At 48.6% G+C, this 15,103-nt stretch overlaps 3 protein-coding genes across 5 annotated transcripts in view; 1 reads left to right on the top strand and 2 right to left on the bottom strand.

The window, feature by feature from the left end:
• Positions 1 to 1,660: 1,660 nt before the first annotated feature.
• Rrp8 (ribosomal RNA processing 8) lies at positions 1,661 to 7,376 on the bottom strand. The gene is made up of 7 exons (XM_010644243.3): positions 7,117 to 7,376; positions 5,276 to 5,633; positions 4,602 to 5,064; positions 4,381 to 4,510; positions 4,135 to 4,241; positions 3,956 to 4,052; positions 1,661 to 3,732 (listed from the first exon to the last, which is right to left on the bottom strand). Exons 1-7 carry the CDS (start codon positions 7,213 to 7,215, stop codon positions 3,613 to 3,615), a joined length of 1,374 nt encoding a protein of 457 aa, XP_010642545.1. The 5' UTR covers positions 7,216 to 7,376; the 3' UTR covers positions 1,661 to 3,612.
• Positions 7,377 to 7,430: 54 nt separating this feature from the next.
• Positions 7,431 to 14,127, top strand: Ilk (integrin linked kinase). 3 transcript variants are annotated; one of them, XM_010644246.2, is made up of 13 exons: positions 7,431 to 7,459; positions 8,071 to 8,205; positions 11,385 to 11,550; positions 11,703 to 11,798; positions 11,941 to 12,037; positions 12,138 to 12,221; positions 12,323 to 12,408; positions 12,547 to 12,656; positions 12,768 to 12,895; positions 12,982 to 13,103; positions 13,197 to 13,296; positions 13,406 to 13,536; positions 13,719 to 14,127. In XM_010644246.2, the coding sequence occupies exons 2-13, from the start codon at positions 8,117 to 8,119 to the stop codon at positions 13,866 to 13,868; spliced, it is 1,359 nt and encodes a 452-aa protein (XP_010642548.1). In that variant the 5' UTR covers positions 7,431 to 7,459; positions 8,071 to 8,116; the 3' UTR covers positions 13,869 to 14,127. The 3 variants fall into 3 exon arrangements, with proteins under 3 accessions (XP_010642548.1, XP_010642546.1, XP_019066207.1); XM_010644244.1 differs by lacking the exon at positions 7,431 to 7,459 and adding an exon at positions 7,630 to 7,659; XM_019210662.1 differs by lacking the exon at positions 7,431 to 7,459 and having other exon boundaries at positions 8,052 to 8,205.
• Taf10 (TATA-box binding protein associated factor 10) overlaps positions 13,950 to 15,103 on the bottom strand; it is a 1,840-nt gene continuing 686 nt past the window's right edge. The window contains exons 2-5 of the mRNA XM_010644286.1: positions 14,940 to 15,099; positions 14,637 to 14,701; positions 14,443 to 14,557; positions 13,950 to 14,268 (exon numbers count right to left, since the gene is read on the bottom strand). Coding sequence (XP_010642588.1) covers positions 14,179 to 14,268; positions 14,443 to 14,557; positions 14,637 to 14,701; positions 14,940 to 15,099 — 430 coding nt within the window. The 3' untranslated portion in view covers positions 13,950 to 14,178. The remainder of the gene's footprint in view (positions 14,269 to 14,442; positions 14,558 to 14,636; positions 14,702 to 14,939; positions 15,100 to 15,103) is intronic.

Raw genomic sequence — 15,103 nt, 5'->3', positions numbered from 1 at the left:
TATACGCAGTCAGAAGGGGAAGTTTGTAAAACAAAGGACTGGCTTCAGCATGTCACCTTCAGGATCACCTTCAGGACTTCACAGTCCGGGGCTCAGGGTCAGCACTTTGGCCGCCCGTCTCTTGTGCCCCAACACCTCCCCATCTCTAGGAACATCTAATTGTTCCTAACCTTTCCTGGGCCCAGAATACAATTCTACAGATAATGAACAAATAGTAATAAAGACAAAATAGAACAGAATTATAAATGAACCCAATGTCCCCAGACTGCAGGCAGAGAGGCCAGCTATTCTCTTCACGGCTGACTTCGCATGCGGTGTGTGCCAAGGACTTCCAGGAGGCTTAACCCCGTGGGGACGATACCTCGGGTCTGGTTTCTGCCAGGTGACCGGCATTGTCACGCAGACTCCACTGGAGTGGTCGTGGCAGGCAAACTGAGAATCCAAATTATAAGTGAGGAAGAAAAAGCAAAAGAGGAAAGCTGACCTCAGCTGTCTTGCTGAGCACGATAAGCAAACATAAAATATTTCAGATTTAGGAATGCAAGTAACACCGGGGGAGGGGGATACAAATACAGAGCTATAAAAGGTGCTGTGTGTCCTATAGTAAGATACTTTCCTTAGGCTTTATGGCTTGCCTCCCATTCAATTATCCTAGGAAGCTCCTGCCTCAGGGAGCTGCCCCAGTAAGTCCGAGAATCTGACAGGCTAGAGAGGACTATCAGGGCATTGCATGTCGGCTGCTTGGCAGCCAGCTCCACTCACCTGCCTCACCGCACCCTAACCCGGAAGCCTGTCTGCTAGGCACTTCTGAGTTATGCGCCACGCTGCTTCCTCCCTATGTCTAGGTGTCCTTCTCTATCCTCCACCACTCTCATGGTGCTGGTACCCATTCCACCATCAACTTTAACAATTATCCTAGAGAGCTTCAAAATCCGTGCAGACAACCCCTCCCAACACCTGATCCCTCAGTTCATTAACCAGTCTCCAGGCGACCTCCCTTGGAGTCTCCCAAGCACTCAGCCCTGTGCCCACACCCTACACTCTGCCAGCACCTAAAGTTGCTCGGTTTTCAAATTAGTAATGCAAACATTCTGATTTCTAAGCACAGCCTCCTATCCTCCAGGTCACTTGTTAGTTATTCCCATCTAACACCCTACATTTATCTTCACTCTCCTGCATGTTCTACTAAACTTCACAATCCAGCATGACCACCATTTACGTGCTAATAGCCTGAACTCCTCGGCTCACTGTCTTTTCACTTCAGGAAATGAACTCTGGATGATCCTTTGGTACTCACCTCTCAGAGTTATGAACATCTTCCAGTTACACCTAGATTCTTGGGTAAGTAGGAATGACTACATCATAGGATAGGTTGGTATAGCTACCTATGAATAACAGCGTTATAAATTCAGAAAGGCCCTCAACATCACTCAGCAAATCTTACCTCACTGCAACCTGACTTCTGTCACTTTTAGGCCTCTTAACAGCATCGGAGAGCTGGCAATGCACCTATTCCTCCCATATTAAAAAAGCTATTGTCCTTGTTGTACTCCTCTATGGTTCAACCTGCTTATCTTCCGTCACCTTTACTGGTTCATTCTGAGAGTTCTCTTCTGAGCCATCTTTTCTCATTATCTAATCGCCAATATCTTATCTATTCCTATGACTTTCCCACCTCTAGTTAAATCCCTGAGTATCCAGCACAGATTTCATAAGTCAGTTGCGCGCTTGCTTCCTTTCTTCCTTTCCCCTTCCTCCCTTCTTCTAGACAGAGGCCTCACTATGTTGCCCATGCTGACCTTGCACTCTTGGGCTCCAGTAATCCTTCAACCTCAGCCTCCTGAGTAGGTGGGACTTAAAAGCATATACTATTGTCCCCATCTTGTCCCACTTCAAGAACATCTAACAAGGACCTAAAGCCCAACACTTGGAGTGGCACCACCAGCCCAATCAGATGCTCAAGCCAGAAACCTAGGACTTACTTCAGATTCTTTTAACTACCTCCAACATTCCACCAATTCAACCTGATGTAGTCCACAGCAGCCTCAACATATGCCTCAAACATGGGTTTCTGCCGCACTGCTGCTCTCATCAACTCCACTTAACCAGACCCTGTCATTTCTTATTCCTCCCTAGGAAAATGAATGCACTGGCTGTACCTCAAGTGACAAGCTCCAGGGATACAAAGGTAAACGCAATTTCAGAAGACTAGCCAAATCTACTAAGCAAACACAACATAACATTTAAATGCTAAAGGAGTACTCTTCACATTAATACTTTGCAAACACAAATGAAGAATTAATTCTGCTTTTGGAAGAGAGGAGTACAAAACCACCAGAATGTTTAGGAAGATGTGACTAACTTTGCTAGCCAGACAAGTACTCAGCAAAGAGGAGCACATGCAGGGGCACTGTGTAGTGTTAGCTGAATGGCTCATAGCCCAACCTCCACATATACCTCCAGCCTACAACCTGTTTCAGAATCTCCCTGTCTTTACTGGAGGCACCCAACTGTGTCAAAGCCTGGGAACCTATGTCTTCCCAGTGGGCACTCTCAGGTCTTTTTCTTGGGAATAGGTAGAAGAGGCTGTATCTTTGTAACAAGTCTATAGCAGCTCTTCTGAGGGAGGCCTGGGATCTGTCATTCTTATTCATCTTCCTCTAGCACCAGCTTTAGTTGCTATAGCTTTCTCAGGACATGCTGATCTGGGCCTATTACAAAGCAGAAATAATGGACAAACCACTTTGCCAATGAGCAGCCCAATCTCCCACCCCAAAATGGCATCAACCAGTTGTTTATGAACAAAAATCCTGTTCCCTCACTATCACCCTCCTCCAAGGAAAGCTTGGAATCCATTAAGAGTTTCTAAATACAGTACTGCACAAGCCTTTTGAAAGGCCTATCTTGAACTCTCCCAGTTAAGAAATTCATTTGTCCTTCAACCTCCAACCTGGTCCATGGAGTCTTCAAAGAACAATAAGGGTTACAGCACATAATATTCATAGCTATTTATTGAGCACCTCCTATGTTCCCAGCCCTAACTATAGATTTCCTTAGATAACACACAGGAATTCTATGATTTTCCAAATGAGGATATTAAACAGCTTTCAGCTGTAGCGGGGAAGGTTAGGATTAAAACCACCAAGAAGCAAGAGCTTAAAGGCCGGGGTAGCATGAACCTGAAGGAGCAGAAGCTATAGGTGAGCAGAGCTTGGACAGTATAGATCAGACAAAAGGAGAGCAGAGAGGCCAAGACAAAAAGCCCAGGTGTCTTCTGAGAGATGCAAAGAGGAGCCAAACCCAAAGACCCTTCAATCCCAAACCATCTGGCTTTTAAGATATTTTAGGTGATCCATGATTCCCAGTTATCATCATTTCTTATTACTCCTTCGGTTGCTCAAGTGACTTTAGGCTTTTTCTGAACTGAGAATCCTTCAGTGGAGCACAGCTGAGCCAGGGGTTTCATCACACCTTGTTCTGGGGACAGAGGGAAGAAGGTAGTACCAGGTCCTGACTCACAGCCTGGTAGACAGTCTTCAGAGAAGGTACAGTCTTCAGAGTTTTCAGCCTGGAGCCTGGGCCCTGCCTCCCCTTCCAAGGCATGTTTAGAGGTCACCTTCGCTTGTAGAGACATGGTTGAAGTTTCAGGCCGGCAAGTTGAGCCTTGAGCCCTACCTGAGAGGGGCCTGTCTTTTCAAAATCAAATAAGAAGAAGTGGCTGTTGGTCAGGTCCTAGGGGCAGAAAAGACTCAATGAGCTACAAATACTCACCCCACCCCTTCAAAACACTTCTCTTCATGACCTTCCCCTTGTCAGAGAGCTTCCTAAGTCTCCCCGTAGTGTGTCTTTGGGGTGCAATCTGTTCCTGTGCCTGTGGCCTTCTTCCTGAACACAATTATTCTGAAAGGGGCCACAAATGAGACAACAACAGGGACAGATTTCCTGAAGCTCTTACCTTGGAGATGACCTTGAAGCCCAGCTTGGTCACAGCCCTCAGAAAGTTCCGAATATCCTTAAAGCGGCTGCTGACCTCAGCCACTTTCAGGAGACCCCTGAAAAAGGTAGGAAGTTCTATGTAAGGAGACAGACACGTGTACACACATACACATGCATTTGTGTCCTGAGAGCTCCTACCCTGGCTTCAGTACTCGATTTGCCTCCTCCAGAAAGTCCCTGATGTTGGTTCCCATCAGTGAAAGACAAAACACAGCCACATCCACACATTCATCCTCCAGAGGCACCTGTGTAAAGTGTGGGAGTGTGGAATGAGGCACACAGCACCAGAAGGGGAAATCTGGCACTCAATGCTAGGGTTAGATACCGGGATGAGAAGGGAGGGGAAGAAGGGCTAGAGCACAGACCAGATACAGAGGGATCTACCTGGGCCATGTCACATACAGTGACCCTGGGGTCCAATGAGGCCAAGTCAAAGCAGTGTACAGGGTTCCGGATACTTGAAGCTAGGCGGCAATCCCCGCAGCCAAAGTCAGCCACTACAAGAGATGAAGGCCTGGGAGTGGAAGGGAAGGATCACACACTGGTGGGGTCTGAGTCCCTCAGTGACCCACAGTGCTTCTCATAGTGCCCAGCCCCCCATTTACCGCTGCCGAAGATCCCTGGCAATGCGGTCTACTGGTTGCAGTGGCCACTTCTTCACCTGGCTCTGGAAGCCACGATGGTAGAGGAGAAAAGCCTCAGGGTCTTCCTGGAAGAGGCGTTGTGCAGCACTGCTGGGCCCTGAGTACAGCTGCTCATTGAGGTAGCGAAATCGGGCCCCATCCAGCCTCTGCGACATGCGGGCTCGCAGGGCTGCTGCCCGAGCCTCGTGGTTGTCTGGTTTGAGGGTAGGATGCACCTCTGACTCCTCTGTGGAGGCCTTGGAGGCCTCAGCAGAAATCTTGTCTGGTGCCTGAAGTGGTCGAAATTTGTTCTTGTGTCTCCGCTTGTTCTTCTGCCGGTTCCGCCACTGTTTGCGGGTCAAGGTACTGAGGGGCTTAGGGGAACTGGACCCAGGGCTTGGCTTGGGTGAAACATTTGTATTACTACTCTTCTGGGATTTGTGATCTGTAGGGAGGGAGATGGGAAAGTGTTATTTGAGGCAGGATTCCCAAATTCAGAGGCTGGGCAAGCCTTGGTGGCCATACCTTTGTCCTTGAGACAGACTTCAGCCTAGATACTTCTCATTGCCTCCCCAATCCTAATTATGGCAGGAAACCTCTATTGTATGTACAACCAGCAGACACTCCCACACATATACATACATATCCTTTGATACCTGTTTGGTCGACATTGTCTACGTGCTGGGCTGAGTTTGAAAGGGCCTCTTTCTGGCATTTCCTCTTTCTTTTCTCTTCTTTGGCAGAGTCATTACTCAGAAGAGCTTGTTTGCAGCACTTCTTCTTTTCTATTTGGTGGTCCTCACAGTCATCTTGAGGTAGGCCCAGTTTTTGACATTCTTTCCTTTTTTCTCCTACTTTGGCAGAGGTACTAGAAGATGAGGACTTTTTAGGACGTTTCTTCTTTCTTTCTACTTCCTCCTCAGAGTCACTGCCAGGTAGGCTGGTGGACTGCTGGGAAAGAGATGCTGCTTCCAGAACCCTTAAGGTGGCCAAGAGTTGGCGGTGCCTGGAGCCCTGGAGGAAAACAAGGGTCGACAAAGAGAATGGATGAGGTCTGGAGAATTAGGGAGAGATGGGGACCTGGTTCAGATACTGGCAGAGCCATTTGAGCTCTTCCTAGTCAACTTAACTAGCTTGAGAAGCCTGCTAGATCCAGAAGAATTTTCAAGTTGCCATCTCAATCTCTAGGAGGCTAAAGGGCAGAAAAATCACCCACCCTCCCACCCGACTTCATTCAATGTGTAAGTGATTAGCAATGGAGCTTCTTGAGAGAAAATGTGCTAAGGCCACACATAACAGGGCTAAGGTGAGGTCAGGAGTCCAACTCTCCATTCCAGGATTTTGCTTCTATGACAGGTATGGAGGTTTCCCGAATACAGGAGAAACAGGATCACATGGATGTATGGACACCTTCCCATCAGCTTGAACCACCAGTGGTATATGCATAAATGTCCCATCAGGCTGCTCATATCACTGGTGGTACACATGGATCTAATCACTTTTATGGGATTGCTAAGACATTTAATAAAAAGCCGCCTGATGAGGCAGTCATATATGTACCACAGGTGGTTCAAGTCTCCAGGGAGTAAGACACAGGAATTACTGCCCCACCCTGAACAGGTCAAATGTCTCCAGCTATGTTTCCAGCTACAACAACTTGAAGGGAAGAAGCTGCACACAGAGACAAGTGGCCTGGATTATGATGATGGGCTGCAGGGATGAAAAGGGGGAGACAAAGCAGGCATGCGCTAATGTTGCAGGCTGACTAAAGGTAAGCAAAGCATGAGGAAGTAGACCAGGCCTCATATCTGCTAAAGCTAAAAGAAAAAGGTGTATAGTGAGAGGGCATAATTAGAGATTAAAACCTAGATGTGGAACTTATCTCAGAGTTTCCCAGTTTTCCCAACCTTTCTTGAATAGAATATTGATGATGCCTCCCTAATCACTCACTCTTTCTCCTACCAATCTATTCTCCAGATGACAATGAAAAATCTTCCCAAGCCTGGGAGTGTAGCTCGTGGCAGAACACCTACCCAGCATACCTGACAGAGGCCTTGAATTTGATACCTAACAACAAAAATGGGCCAGGGTAGGAGCGGCCTGAAGAAATCACTCCATTGCCAGAAGCACTTCATTTACTTCTAGCCTCAAAATATGCGTATCTTCCAATCTACTTCTTCAATTTCAATAGCATCCCCCCTCATTTACTCCGTGCTCTGGCTCACAGGTCACTTATGAATGTTTGTCAGATGGAACTTTTTCTGCCCAAGGAACACTCTTCTCTGCACCAACTTCTGCTCAACAACGATTTCAGCTCCAATGCCATTTTCTTTCGGGAGTTCTCAGATCTGGTGATTAGGACTCGCCCGCGACGGGCCGCCTGTGCCCCTAGCCCCAGCACACACCCAAGGAGTTTCCCAGCGCTGGGTTCCACCTGGGTCTGATTGATTCGCGGCCTGAAACAGCGCCCATTGCAGGCCGCTACCAGTCCACTCACCTTGATCTGCGCGGCTGCCGCAGGCCGAGGCCCTGAGGTGGCGGGACTGAGGCCCGCGACTACTGGGGCCGCCTCGGCCCACTCAGGCTCCTCGAACATGCGGGTCGCGAGGTCGGGTTGCAAAAACTAAGGTTCTCTGCACGTGCTGAGAGCCGACTCCCTCTACCCAACGCAGCCACACACTTGCTTGCTAGCAGCAGGAAACCAAAAGTAAAAGCTGCTGGCGGCTAGAGCGGCCGGCTCGGCTCAGAAAAACCATCGAGTGTAGACACTAGTGGGCTAGAAGGGCAAGGGAGGAGGTCTCGGAGCCCGGAGAAGCGCCTCCAGCCCGTCCCGAATCCCGGTAAGTGAGGAAGACCCGCGCCCCTTGCCCTAAACTCGGGCTGGGCCAACCCGTCACTCTCTCTGCCTGAGCTCTAAGTAGGGAACGGGCGCAGCTCTCGGGAAGGACCCCTACCTACTTCCCCTAGGTTTACGGAGCCCGAGCCACCCCCTCCCCCCAGGCTATCCCGGAGAAGCGCCTCCAGCCCGTCCCGAATCCCGGTAAGTGAGGAAGACCCGCGCCCCTTGCCCTAAACTCGGGCTGGGCCAACCCGTCACTCTCTCTGCCTGAGCTCTAAGTAGGGAACGGGCGCAGCTCTCGGGAAGGACCCCTACCTACTTCCCCTAGGTTTACGGAGCCCGAGCCACCCCCTCCCCCCAGGCTATCTGCGGATTGGGTCTCCGAGCCGCTCTCTTTTGTCGGTTCTGTAGATACTACCTCGTAATCACCCCAAACCTGCTGGGACCGTCTTTCTCGGCGCCCAGGGAATCATCCCACTGCCCCAAACACCTTCGCAGACCACCACTAGCAGGGGATGCAACGCCCACCCCCCTGCAACAGAAACGCGACTATCCTGTAGGGGACAAAGTTGGGGCTCGTTCCTCCTCCCTAGATCACCCTATGCTCCACAGTCCTCAGGCTTCACCAGTCCCGGGGACTCCGCGCCGGGACTCTGCTATGGACGACATTTTTACCCAGTGCCGGGAGGGCAACGCTGTTGCTGTGCGTCTGTGGCTGGACAACACGGAGAACGACCTCAACCAGGGGTGAGCTGAAGCATGAAGCAGCTGGTGGATGTGAGAGAGAAGCTAGAGGTCTTCCCCACGCTACGTGGGTGCTCACGTTAGGTTGCCATCCAGAGTGATGAGTGCTAAACCCGGCCTGCCGGGTGCAAAGGGTCTCCACAGAGCAGTGTTCGCGCTGAAACTTGACTCTAAATTAAAGTTTCACAAGCAGAGGTTGCAAAGAGCTTCCCGGCCTCAATGAACTGTATGCGCAAAGGTTGGGAAGCAAGACATACTGAAAAGTGTCAGGAAATTTTCGGGCGTTCCATGCTGCTAGGGGATAAATCTCTATGGGCTGGAGCATTGGGTCCAAGTGGAAAAGAACAGGACCTAAGCCTGGAGAGGTATGTAAGGGTCACCCAGTTCATGCTTCTAAGAGTAAGGTTTTAAAACTGCATAGTAGTATGATGAGGGTGTCCATTTGCCAAGCATCATCTTGGATGCTTTGTGCAGAGCATGTAAGAAAAAGAGCTTCCCAGGCCATCTTAGAAATGTTGTTTTTACCAGAATTGGGACAGGTGAAAAATAAGAAGCAATTAGATTCCAGAAATCTTTGGGTTTTTTTGAGTCAGTCTTGTGCAGTTCAGGCTAGCCTTGAACTTATGGCAGTCCTCTTGCCTCAACTTCCTGAGTGCTGGGATTACAAGCATGAACCACCTTTCTTGGCCCAGAAATCTTCAGGATGAAGAATTAATGGACTCGGTGAGGAAGTCAAAGAATTAATGGACAATGAGGAAGGTCAAAGATGATGACCAAGGTTCTGGCTTGGGCACATGGAAAGGTTGTAGTTGGATTTCCTGCGGTGGAAAAAAATTGAAGGATAAAGTGTTCTCTTTTTTTTTTTTTTTCTTTGTACCGGGGATCGAACTTGGGACCTTGTGCTTGTGAGGCAGGCGGTGGAACCACTGAGCTAAATGAGCTAAATCCCTGGCTCAGGTGTTCTGTTCTTGACATGTTAAAGCTTGGTGACAATACAGCAACTTGGAAATTGTTGAATAGGTTGTTGATTATGCAGGTTTGGAGTTCAGGAGAGTGACCTGATTTGAACACAGATTTGGGAAACATTAGTTATTAGCTGATACATTATATCTGAAGACATTCATGTGAAAACAGTACCTTAAAAGAGTAAAAGATAAGAGGACAGAGGATGATAAGCCAGGCAGATTGAAAAGGAGCAACCCGAAGTTGAAACAGGAAAAGGTGTGAATAAAGCTTAGAGAAGAGAATGTATCTTTTAAGGAAGCTGCAGAGTGGTCAGTAGTAGTAGAGGCTGACAGGTCAAAGAACTTGAGTACTTTATGATGCCACTGCATTTACAATTAGGATATATTTGATAATCTCTGTGAGTGCTGTTTCAGATTAATGGGGTAAGAAACCAGCCTACATTGGGTCCCTTTGATTAGGGACTATAGTATATGGACAGCCACCAGTGTTGATGCTCTGGAGTCCCAGAATCAGATATAATCTGTGCCCTCAAGGTGGCAAACTTCTGGCAGGTTAAAAAGTGAATGGGAGGTAAGGATATAGAGAAAGTAAATGTGGACAAGTTTTTAAATGCTGGCTCAGACAAGGAATCAAGCAAAGCAAGTGATTTGAAACAGTAGATTTTAATTTTTTTAGCTTCTTTGCTTTTAGGGTTGTAATAGTTTAGTTTGTAGGTTTGAGAGGCCAGGATCACCTGTCTTCTTGGTCCAGACTGCAACTGGTTCCCTGTAGTCTTATGCTATTTCTCCTTAATATGCAGTCATTAGGTTCATTTTTAAAATAATAAAGGGTACTCTGAGTACTGTTACTATTTTATTGATGAGGAAATAGAGGCTTGGGAAAAGTTGCCAATGGGACTGGCATCTTGTTAGACTCCTCAGTGCCAAATGGTAAAAGGATGGCATTAGTGAGACTAGATTAGCTTGAGGGGATAGGGTGTGGGCCCCCAAGCTAGTTATGTGCTGGATATGAAGAGGTGATTAATTCCCTGATGGCCTCCTTGAGACACAAGTCCAGGTGACAGGCAACCTGAGCATGGGCAGATACTTGTGCCCGTACTTCTGCTCTCACGCTTGGGCCTGCTGTGGAATAGACTGCTGGAGGTTGATAAGTCGGCACAAATTAAAGTTTTGGAAAGCAAGATTGACTGATAAGCCAGGCGTATATCTGCTTCCAGAGATGCCAACATCTGGTGAATATTTTTGCTATTTATGTGGACAGATGAAGGCAAGCTGTGGAGGGGAAATGTCAGAGGACACACACACACCCTCTTCCTCCCTCCAGCTTAGGAGACATCTGGGGAGCCAGGGCCCTGATCAACTCCAGGCCCTGCCTCAAGCCCCCAAAGGGGAAGTGACCACAGCACTAAGGCATCCGGTGGCTGCTGGCCCAAACCATGGACCGCCCCCCCTGCTCCGCCCCTTGCATCTGCAACTGGGACTGTAGGGAATTTCCTTTTATGGCTCTAGGCTGTCAGGCTGACCCAGCTCCCACCCAATTGTCTTGTTTGTATGCTTCTTTACTTTATAAAATACGTGTCCTTGGGAAAAGAAGAAAAAAAATTAGGTGTAGTTTTCATTCTAATCCAGCCATTCTCATTTTATTCCAGGATTGCCAAGTAGGAGAATCTTTTTTTGTGTGATTATTGGCCTCATCTCTCCTTTTCATTATAAACCCTTCTGAAACATTTTAATTCCATTCCATTTTTAGATGTTAGTTTTTGTACCAGAGACAAACAGTAAGTTTTTCGCTTCTAGTTGTGACCTGCCTTCTCCAAAATACCCCTCCCCCATTAATGGGTACTCAACATTTGCTTTAGTTTAAGCTTGTCTAACAGGCAAGCTTGTCTTAACGGTCCACTTTTAACAGTGTTTTCTAATCAAGTGCAACAAGTGCTATAGTAGGGAGATATACAAAAAGGAGTAGAATACAAAGAACACACATTGCAAAAGAGGTGCAGGGAAGTTCTAGGAACAGAGATGAAGAATTGTTAGGATATCTTGGTTGGTATGAAGCTCAAGGGAAGGTCTTAATTGGACAGCTTTGAGAGTTACCAGCATGAGAATTAAAGCTCTAGTGAGGTAAGTCATCCCAGAGAACACCATTGTGTTCTTTATGAATCAGAGCCTTTGCCTCATCCTACTTCCACCTTAATGACCACTGCCCCTTTCTCAAAGGGATGATCATGGCTTCTCTCCCTTGCACTGGGCCTGCCGAGAGGGCCGCTCTGCTGTGGTTGAGATGCTGATCATGCGGGGAGCCCGGATCAATGTGATGAACCGTGGGGATGATACCCCCCTGCACCTGGCAGCCAGTCATGGACACCGTGATATTGTACAGAAGGTATGCACAAACCCCTCCATTACCCACATCTGTGGGACCTGTGAGGTCAGTCACAGGCACTGCAGTATAAGAATGCATACTTTTTTTCCTTGTCCCATGCTGACATTGGTATCTTATTTGGGACTGTCTTCTGCTGCTTCTTTTTGGCCCAGCTGTTGCAGTACAAGGCTGACATCAATGCAGTAAATGAACATGGGAATGTGCCCCTGCATTATGCCTGTTTTTGGGGTCAAGACCAGGTGGCAGAGGTCAGTACTTTGGCCCTAACTCTTGGAACCTTCAGCCCATTGTTGGTACTACTATGTAACACTTGTATACGTTTATGGTTGGTTGTGACTGATTGCCAGGGATGTAGAAGGGGCCCTTGTCATAACCACCTTTTCATTCTAGGACCTGGTGGCTAACGGGGCACTAGTCAGCATCTGTAACAAGTATGGAGAGATGCCTGTGGACAAAGCCAAGGCACCCCTGAGAGAGCTTCTCCGAGGTCTATTCCCCACCCCTAGCTTGTGTCCTCTAGTCTTGCCCTTTCTCAAATACCTCCTCCCTCCATACCATAACTCAGGCTAATACTTTTTTCTCCCTAGAACGAGCAGAGAAGATGGGCCAGAATCTCAATCGTATCCCATACAAGGATACATTCTGGAAGGGGACCACCCGCACTCGGCCCCGTGAGTCACTATGGGAGGAGGGACTGTAATAGAGAATAATCATGGGGCTTCTGGGGCTGGGTTAGGGCAAAGCTGGGTACCTGACCTGCCCACACTCTCAGGAAATGGGACCCTGAACAAACACTCCGGCATTGACTTCAAACAGCTCAACTTTTTGGCGAAGCTCAACGAGAATCACTCTGGAGAGGTGACCCCTGTCCTTCTTGCCCATTCCATCCTAAACCCCACAAATTATCTGCTCTTCACCTTGTAAAAAGTTTTTTCTTGCAGTTACCGGGCAAGAAACTGGTGTCTTTAGTCTTCTAACCCCTACCCTATCCTTCAGCTATGGAAGGGCCGCTGGCAGGGCAGTGACATTGTTGTGAAGGTGCTGAAGGTTCGAGACTGGAGTACAAGGAAGAGCAGAGACTTCAACGAGGAGTGTCCCCGGCTCAGGTGGGACCAGGCCTAAACTGAAAGTTGCTGGTTCCAAGAAACCCTGAATATTCGGGGAAGGGAGCTTTTTCATCCTGGGTCTGAGACAGGGCCACTTTTTGCCTTTCCCAGGATTTTCTCACATCCAAACGTGCTTCCAGTGTTAGGTGCCTGCCAGTCTCCACCTGCTCCTCACCCTACCCTCATCACACACTGGATGCCATACGGCTCGCTCTACAATGTACTACATGAAGGCACCAGTGAGTAGTAATGTGGTCTCATTGGGAAGGGCTGCAGAAGGCATACATAAGCCGCTCTGAACTACTGGACTTTTTCCTCCTCTTAGATTTTGTCGTGGACCAGAGCCAAGCTGTGAAGTTTGCTTTGGATATGGCAAGAGGCATGGCTTTCCTACATACACTAGAGCCCCTCATCCCACGACATGCACTTAATAGTCGTAGTGTAATGGTGAGCCCCTAAGTTCGTTTCTCGACCCCAAAAGCTCTTTTCCATATCTAGAGTAGCACTCACCTCCTTCCACATTTATCTTCTCTTCCTCAGATTGATGAGGACATGACTGCCCGAATCAGCATGGCTGATGTCAAGTTTTCCTTCCAGTGCCCTGGGCGCATGTATGCACCTGCCTGGGTAGCCCCTGAAGGTGGGTAAGGACATCATGGCGGAAGGTAAAGAAAGACCAGCTCAGTAATAGAAAAGGCAGAAAAATGACAGGTTAGGCAGCTGGGTCAGAGAAGCCCTCTTTTTTTCAGCTCTGCAGAAAAAACCTGAAGACACAAACAGACGCTCAGCAGACATGTGGAGTTTTGCAGTGCTTCTGTGGGAACTGGTAACACGAGAGGTGCCCTTTGCTGACCTCTCCAACATGGAGATTGGAATGAAGTTAAGTGCAGAATTATGCACTTGTATGGGAGGAACAGGGGTGCTGACAACAGTCATTGTAGTGGGGCAATGCTCTTCTCACATTTGTTCAGAAACACAGAAATTCTGTGCAAGGGCTGGAGGCTTCTGCCCCCATGATAGACTCAAATTCTGAGGCTTACTCATTTTTCCTTCTATTTTCAGGTGGCACTGGAAGGACTTCGACCTACCATTCCACCGGGTATTTCTCCCCATGTGTGTAAGCTCATGAAGATTTGCATGAATGAAGACCCTGCTAAGCGACCCAAATTTGATATGATTGTGCCTATCTTGGAGAAGATGCAGGACAAATAGGACTAGAAAGTCCTTGCCTAAACTTTAGAGGTGTCAAGACATGGTTGGGGGAGTGCACCTCCCCACTGCAGCGTGCCTTTGGCTGCCTCCCCTGCCTCCAGTCATGGTACTACCCCAGCTGTGGGGCCCATCCCCTGCCCCCTTCCCAGCCTCTGTGACCCCGAAAGGGCTTGGCTTCAGAGCTTTGTCACTTGCCACAGGTGTCTCCCAGCATGGGAGGGATCAGCCCTGCCTGTCACAATAAAGTTTATTATGAAAACAGGCTGGTGTGGGGACAAGGGGACAGACAAGTACATCTGGGTTGGGTGGCTCAGGTGAAATAGTGTGGCTTCTTCACATTGATGCCATACTCGCTGAGGGCAGGAGTCAAGTCCTCCATGGTTAGAGTATACTTGCGGTCCTGAGGGAAAAGGGAAGAGCACCAGCTGAGCACAGGAATCCCAAATTCCAATCCCAAGTGGATGACCCTAAGTAGGCTTTATACCTCCCCTAGGATGTAGCTTCCCCAAAGAGGCTTCAGGATAAAACCTCTACTGTGGTGTATGGTACCGATTCACTGAACCTCTGTTCACACCTTGCTCTTGCTCCGGGAGCTGCCTGAGGCTGTGCCCTTCATTTTGCAGTGCTGTAGGGCATCATTGGCAATATCTGAGATGAATTTCTGGGCAGCCAGGGAGATGAGCCGAATTCTAGAAAAGAAAAACTGGTATGAGAAGATGAAGAGATGCTTAAGCACCCAAAGGTCTAACCTGCCCTGGGTTTACTCACATGCGTGGGTCTGAGGCTTCAAAGCCAGCACGGTTTAGATAGTAACCAGTCACCGCATCTGGTATCTGAGAAATCAATTAGACAACTGTTAGTATTAGCCCAGTGCCTTGCTGGGCTGAGTGCGAAGAGGGCAGGGGAAATGGAGCACAGGCCTGCCGATCAGGAAGCTCCCAGTCCAGGTAGGCAGAGAAAATAAGAACTATTGGGGGTGGGGGGCAAGTACAAGAGAAGATGGAAAACAGGGATGCGAGTGGAAGTTGGCGTGACAGCAGGTCAGTGGGTTCGTTCAGGCGGGAAGCCCACCGTAGGCGTATAATCCTCCAACTGCATTAAGAAGTCCACCAGAGGCGTGCTGGACACCACGGGCTGCACGTCTCCGTTGGCCGCACTCGGTAGTACGTAGACTCCGTTAGACATCGCCCCCTCTGGGGGTGCAGCACCGCCCGCCGACACCGGAGCTGAAGAAG

This window comes from Fukomys damarensis, unplaced genomic scaffold (assembly GCF_012274545.1).
Source record: "Fukomys damarensis isolate Sample0158 unplaced genomic scaffold, DMR_v1.0_HiC HiC_scaffold_16, whole genome shotgun sequence".
Classification (NCBI taxonomy): domain Eukaryota; kingdom Metazoa; phylum Chordata; class Mammalia; order Rodentia; family Bathyergidae; genus Fukomys; species Fukomys damarensis.
Note: the sequence above shows the minus strand (reverse complement) of the source record. Positions and strands in the feature narration are given on the sequence as shown.

Excerpts from the sequence above, each read along its gene's own strand:
- Rrp8 (XM_010644243.3), bottom strand. The coding sequence starts at position 7,215 with ATGTTCGAGGAGCCTGAGTGGGCCGAGGCGGCCCCAGTAGTCGCGGGC. Across the intron at positions 5,634-7,116 it reads CGGCAGCCGCGCAGATCAAG|GGCTCCAGGCACCGCCAACT; the intron begins GTGAGTGGACTG and ends GTTTTCCTCCAG. Across the intron at positions 4,511-4,601 it reads GCCAGGGATCTTCGGCAGCG|GCCTTCATCTCTTGTAGTGG; the intron begins GTAAATGGGGGG and ends TTCCACTCCCAG.
- Ilk (XM_019210662.1), top strand. The coding sequence starts at position 8,060 with ATGCTCCACAGTCCTCAGGCTTCACCAGTCCCGGGGACTCCGCGCCGG. Across the intron at positions 11,799-11,940 it reads GTCAAGACCAGGTGGCAGAG|GACCTGGTGGCTAACGGGGC; the intron begins GTCAGTACTTTG and ends TTTTCATTCTAG. Across the intron at positions 12,896-12,981 it reads TGTACTACATGAAGGCACCA|ATTTTGTCGTGGACCAGAGC; the intron begins GTGAGTAGTAAT and ends TCCTCCTCTTAG.